The 6,542-nt window shown below is 37.0% G+C and overlaps 1 protein-coding gene across 1 annotated transcript in view; it reads right to left on the reverse strand.

Annotated features, from left to right (window-relative positions):
- The window catches only part of LOC127412025 (E3 ubiquitin-protein ligase TRIM39), a 26,235-nt gene extending 20,214 nt beyond the window's left edge, over positions 1 to 6,021 (reverse strand). Inside the window, 1 exon segment of the mRNA XM_051648066.1 lies at positions 5,806 to 6,021. Within this exon segment, the coding sequence (XP_051504026.1) occupies positions 5,806 to 6,021 (216 nt within the window).
- Positions 6,022 to 6,542: the final 521 nt, after the last annotated feature.

A 6,542-nucleotide genomic window follows, 5' to 3' on the forward strand; every position in this document is an offset into this window, starting at 1 on the left:
ATTCTTACAGAAAGTGAACAGTGAAACCAGAACACACAGATATGCTGCTGTAATGTTGTAAACAGCGCTAGATGAGTGGATAGATTAAGGAAATTACAAAAGTCAAGGCACTAAACAGTTAGGCCTGTTTAACCACTTGACATGGTATGTACCACAATTTAGTAATCAATAACTTTTTTTTCTTCTTTTTTTTTTTTTTACCATGAATCCAGTTGAGGAATTAACAAAAGAATCCAGTAAACTGACTGCATGGGAGATTCAAGAAAGAGTTGTTATTCACTAAACACTAGCAATATGGTGGAATGTATGCCAAAAACAATATGTGCTCAGATTCATTTATACATTATGTCACTGCTGAAAATCATTTGAGTGACAATGATAATTTGTGCTTCTATTTTACAGCCACTAGAGGACAGAAGTTGACTGCAAAATTCCACAGATCTTTCCATATGCAGACATGATGTTCCTATAATAGCCTGCTCATCTCCAAGTCAACGAACGGGGCAAGATTTACAGTGAAATAATTCAGTTTTAAAAGTTAATACAAATCCTAATCTAAATACTTCATAATTCTAATTTTGACAAATGTTTCAAAATTATTTTTACATAAGCCAAACATTAATTGAATTACCCAGGTTGCCTTGTCATATAAGCCTGCACTGTGAGACGTTCTGCCAGAATAAACACATTTAATTAATAATTAGCCCAGTGACAATATAACTGTAATTTCATATGTTATTTTCTCCTTGTGTTGATTGATGGTGACCATGTGAGCAGTGTTATTTATTGGCCTATGAGCCTACTCTCCTGTGGCCCATATATCAAAAATATTAAAATGCTAAATGTAATGGACACCACTATTCTCTGAAAATAACTTGAGATATGAAATAAAAAAGTTCAACCACACTTGCCTCAATAATTGTGCTAAAGCAAAAACAGAAAAATGTTGTCCTATACAAATGGAGGCAGAATTATAAAAAAAAAAAATAATTCAAACCTTAGCAATGCTAAATGTGAATAGCATGAGTAAATAAAATATATTATATCAATGATTTGTACTTCTGATCTTAAAAACAAATGATTATTGACTTGATATTGACTTGAACAAATGATATTATTGTTTTAAAGGCATTAGAAATTATGATCCAAGAAATATTTGCCTTTTGTTGCCATCATATACAAAACAGGAAGCAGAGATCCGAAAGACAAGAATACTGACACACATGCTGAGGTTGAACCATTTTCTGGGCCTGGTTTGCCTCCATTCATCAAAGTTCAAATTAATTAAGGTTAATAATAAAAAAAAAGAATCTTTAAAATCGTATTAATCAACTGCGATAACAGAGAAGAGAGATCACTGCTTATTTTCACAAATGAAACCACTGTGAAGTGTTTCTCTTTCTGTTAAATTTTGTGATCATTGTCTTTGGCACCATCATAACTTGTAAACCCTTCTTCTCAAAATATTATTTATTTATTTATTTATTTATTTATTTATTTTTGAGTAGGGAAAATATTAAATCATACAAATTAGTTCAAATAAATGTACCTTGATGAGAATTTAGAACCTTCTCTTTCTTTTGAATTCACAAAATACACACTTTTTAAGTAACCTGAATTGTTTTATTGTTTTGAGTTTAATGAACTTACATCTTTAAATTTACAGAAACTTAAATTTATCTGAAACCGCACAGGGGATTTCTATTTCCCAGCATGCTTTGCATGGCACTTGACAAGGGAGTATATGTTGAAATTAAGTGTTATATAATGTGTCTTTGTGCAAGATGAATGTAAAGAGGGAGACTTGTTAGTGTTTAATGTTTGTGTTATTTAGAAGAGTTTCTGATATGTTAACGTTTTTGGGTTACCATTACGATAAGTAGTGGAGCTTGATCTTAGGTTGAGGACAGGTACAATTTAAGATTGTACACTAGTTCATTTCTTTACTTGTTGAGCAGTTGCTATGCTGGTCAAAACATGCTGACTCCAATCTGAATAAGGATATATTTAACATGCTAGCATTAACTGTGCTATAATACTAGCTAAGTAGATCTTCTCTGCTTGAAATATTTAAGTTGAGCTTACACAGCAAATTTGTGTTCAGCCAAAGAGTTAAATTTAAAGTATGAGTTACAGGGCATAGAACCTGTTAAGAGCTTATAACATGCATGTGTACCACAAAATTATAATCTGAAAGTTATATTAACTTAAATTTTTTTAGGGTTTACAGTACAGACAAAAGAGACATAATTCATTTGCTGAAAGGCAAATTCACCTGAAAAAACATGATTCACTTCTACTTGACATCATTCCCAAACTGGTCATCCTAAGCAGAAGTACTGTAGATCTCAAACTTTTGTCTGTGAGTAGGCTATGTCTGAGAGGGAAGGGAGTGTGTCGCAGAGACAGGACAGGTCTGTTCCACTCCCAGCTCTTAACAAGCATAGTAATACATCAGTCAAAAGCAATAATTTTACAATTAATGAAATTTCAATTTGCCTTCAGAGCATTTCACATTGACATTTTCCACATTGCAACAGCGCTTTGATAAAGTTTTTAAAATGCAAAAATGCCTGGGTGTCAATGTGCCTGCCAGAGGACTATGGTACTTAATTTTTATCACCACTTGCCCAGGGCAAAGAAAGCCTGAATGTTAACACTGGCACCATTTTCATTATCACCATATGATTATGGATTTTACTGTGTTTAGCTGATAATACAACCAGGAGCTCACCTTAAAAGAATTCGCTGGGAGCCTCCATTTCCACCCAAATGAAATTTTCATTTGACAAACAAGTACAATTAGGCTGCTCCTCTTGTTCAGTGTCAGTCTGTTTTCTGATTGAACTTGGACCAATTTGCCGACGCTAAATGAGTTTGAATAATTTACATTCCGAATGTCTCGGGGACATTAGCTTTTGGAGTGTTAAGTGGCAGCATGCTTTTTGAAGTTGCTGATGATTAGATGTCATCCTCCCTCCACCTGCACATTTTGCAGCATACTTCAAAGTTATGGAGTGAAAAACCTATATAACTTGAAGTACAATGAGAAGTTAATAGTAATTTTCTTCTTTCTTTTTTGGGGGCCAATTCTGTTATGGGGAAAGAAAATTACTTTAATATGTGTGTAATGCACTTCGTTAGCTTTAATGCACTTTGCCTCTCACGGAGGGGGCCTTTTCTTATTACAGACCATTCATATTTAGTTGAAAAAGAGGATTTGTTTTTGTTAAATTCGTATAACTAATAAAACACAATGAGCTAATTCAACTAAAACATTTACTAATTGGGATTTAATAAATTAAACATTAAATACAATTTAAAAAGCAGGTGCATAATTGTCAGAAAATCAACCATTCAGAAATGTTTTCAATTATTGCACTCACTGCTATGTTTGCACAGGGATAGTTTTATATATATAACATTTATTCCATGAATACACAATATCTCCTAGAGTGTTAATTTCACATGAATCTGAGTCATGTTTATTACATACATGTTGTTTAATGATAGAAAGTGACTTGATTTCCAATGTTTTCCAGTGTTGTTTATTCTATATTCAAACACACAGACACTCACATACACAACCTTTGATGTTTTATTGGTATGGCTTCCTAATTATGCACATTAACTTATCATTAGAACTGGAATCCTTAATATTAGCTTTTCTGTGCCCCACCGTATAGAAAACAAAACAGTCACTAGCCAAGAGAGCATTCACGCATTCCCTCGGCTCCCCCAGAACGGGCAGAGGTCTCTTCGACTCAATGACATCCAGTTGTTGTGTAAGTCTGCCAAGTCAGTTTATGGTTTCCCGTCCAACAGATCCAGTTTCCCTGTACAAATGTGCCTATTGTGAAGCCTCTTGGCAGAGCAGACATAGTTACTTTAATATTTGCAGGGCAGGATAACCTGCTGATACTGAAGAGGTCAGCTTGCCTCTCTATTTGCCTCCCTCTTTAGATTACAACTAGTTTCCATGACTGCAAGCAAACTGAGCCTGGCTTTATCACTGTCTCTGACCGAATCAGAACTGTCATTCCTGAACAATGAGCGTACACAGAGTTTGGGTCAAACCATGCATGTTTAAAGGGGTAGTTTACCCACACATGAAAATTCTGTCATCATTTACTCACCTTCATTTTGTTCCAAACCCTTATGACCAGACTAGTGTTGGGTAGAATTTAACTAAATGTAGCGACACTACTAACTTAACTACAATTTTCAGCAATATGACAGTTGCTATTTAATTTTCATTAGAGTGTCGCCTTTCCAGTAACAAGCTACATTTTCCAATGAGTAGCACTGTTGGATCACAAAAAAAGAAAAAAAAAAAAGGAAAAAGGAGGGAGAAATTAAACGCACTCACCTAAACCATCCTCTCCCTCTCATACTGTATGTAGTGCTTGGAAATACATATAATTTAAGTGAATCTGTTCTTGTAAATGAATCCGTTAAAATAAATGATTCTGTTTAGGGCTGTCGATTTAACACATTAATTCAGTGCGATTAATTATTTAAAGCTACACTAAGTCACTTTTTTTTGTTAAAAAATAACTAAATGATATTAATGAGAGAGTGCAACAAAAATCCATCTTCCAAATGTCCATGTCTTTACCCAAATACACTTTGATAAACCTATAATAATAATTTATATTTTAGAGCTGTCGGGATGGATTTCGTGGGAAATTGCATACATATGTTATTCGCCTGTGCGTGTTGACGTGATATCCATACACAGAGAAAATAAGCTCCGGCTTCTGTAGCGTGTGTATGGTGTGGGAGTAGCTGAAGCTGAAAGTTTGTTGTCACATCGAACGAGAAAAATAAACCATGGATCATTCAAAATGGCAAACCCCTGGGAAATCACCTGTTGTAAAAACAAAGAAACCCCGAACAGAGCAGAGTCTACAAGCAAAAAGGGAAAGTGACAGAGTCCGTAATAAAACCCGACTTGGCTTTTCAGAGGTGGCGACAACTCCGAGATCTGAAAGGATTTAAAAATGACCCAGAGATGGCTTTTTTCTTATTCAACAGGTAAGATATTGTATAGTATTGTATAGTATGTATAGCTGTGTAATCACACACACACACACACACGTCTGTGTGCATGTAGTGAAATACAATACTTATACTGTAATCGGTGTAGGACTTTTCACTTGGTAGTACACATGTTTTTTTCTTTATAACGGCAATAATTTACATCAATAAATGTATATATTAATAAATATAGTCAAAGGCTTGCCAAGGACATGTGAGTCTTGAAATGATGTTGACATCTGGGTGGTAACAATGACAATCTATAAATTAGTTACTACCATGGTCTATTTGGCCAGAATATCCTGCAGTTATAAACTTTACACTGTTTGACCTTATCAGACTAGCAATCGTCATGTCTAATGTTAATGAACATTGCCTAACTTTTATAACATCATTAATTTCAAAACTTCAATGTTTCCAATAAGTCAAAACAACAGCATAAGATATGTCACTTACCTGCTCAGATGACATGTTTTCGAATATCTGTTGTAACAAATGTTCACAGAAAAGGAGGAAGCGGGAGACGGCGAATCCAACTCAAAGGGTATCTTTTATTTCTTTTAAACTCAATATTCATGCGTTTCAGCGGTCACACTCAGAACTATGCTTTTCAGCGGACATAAATCAATTCACTCTTTCTCCAGTTCGTGTCTCATGGCTCTTCTCCCCTGACTGGCGTCTGTCTCGCTTCTAAAGCCTGTCTCCACTCTCACTGCAATAAAAAATAGCTGTTAGAGTCAATCATTCCTTGGTGATTATCCTTACCATTCTCATCTCCTGATCTTGCTCTCCATTCACCACACCTCCAACGCCCGACTCAGGCTGGGGAGCCATCTGGTCTGCCCAGTACTCCACCCCAACCCCATTTCTGGAGAGAAAGTCTGCAACAGCCACCTGCACCCCCGGTCTATGGACCACCTTGAACTTAAAAGGCTGATGAGCCAGATTCCAACGGGTAATCCGCGCGTTGGTATCCTTCATGCGATGGAGCCACTGGAGTGGGACATGGTCCAAACAGAGGGTGAAAGCCCGCCCCAGGAGGTAGTACTGAAGGGTGAGAACCGCCCACTTGATGGCCAAACACTCTTTCTCAATGGTGCTGTACCTCGCCTCTCTCGCGAAAGCTTTTGGCTGATGTACAGCACCGGGCACTCCTCCCCCTCCACCACCTGGGACAATGTGGCTCCAAACCCCCTGTCCGACACGTCAGTCTGTAAGGGAGAGAAAAATCAGGAGCATGTGACAATGGCCCACCACAAAGTGCAGCTTTCACTTGCATAAACGCCTGTTAGCATGGCTCCGACCACTGAACTGGGTCTGGGGTTCCCTTTTTAGTGAGATCGGTCAGCAGGTGAGGCCGAATAATTAGGCCCAAACCTCCTATAATAGCCCCAGGAACTGTCTCACCTCCTTTTTGGTCTTGGGTCTTGGGTCTTATCAATTTGAGGGCGCACCTGCCAGTGACCCAAGTGGAACCCCAGATACCGTACCTCCACCCGTCC

This window comes from Myxocyprinus asiaticus, chromosome 21 (assembly GCF_019703515.2).
Source record: "Myxocyprinus asiaticus isolate MX2 ecotype Aquarium Trade chromosome 21, UBuf_Myxa_2, whole genome shotgun sequence".
Taxonomy (NCBI): Eukaryota; Metazoa; Chordata; class Actinopteri; order Cypriniformes; family Catostomidae; genus Myxocyprinus; species Myxocyprinus asiaticus.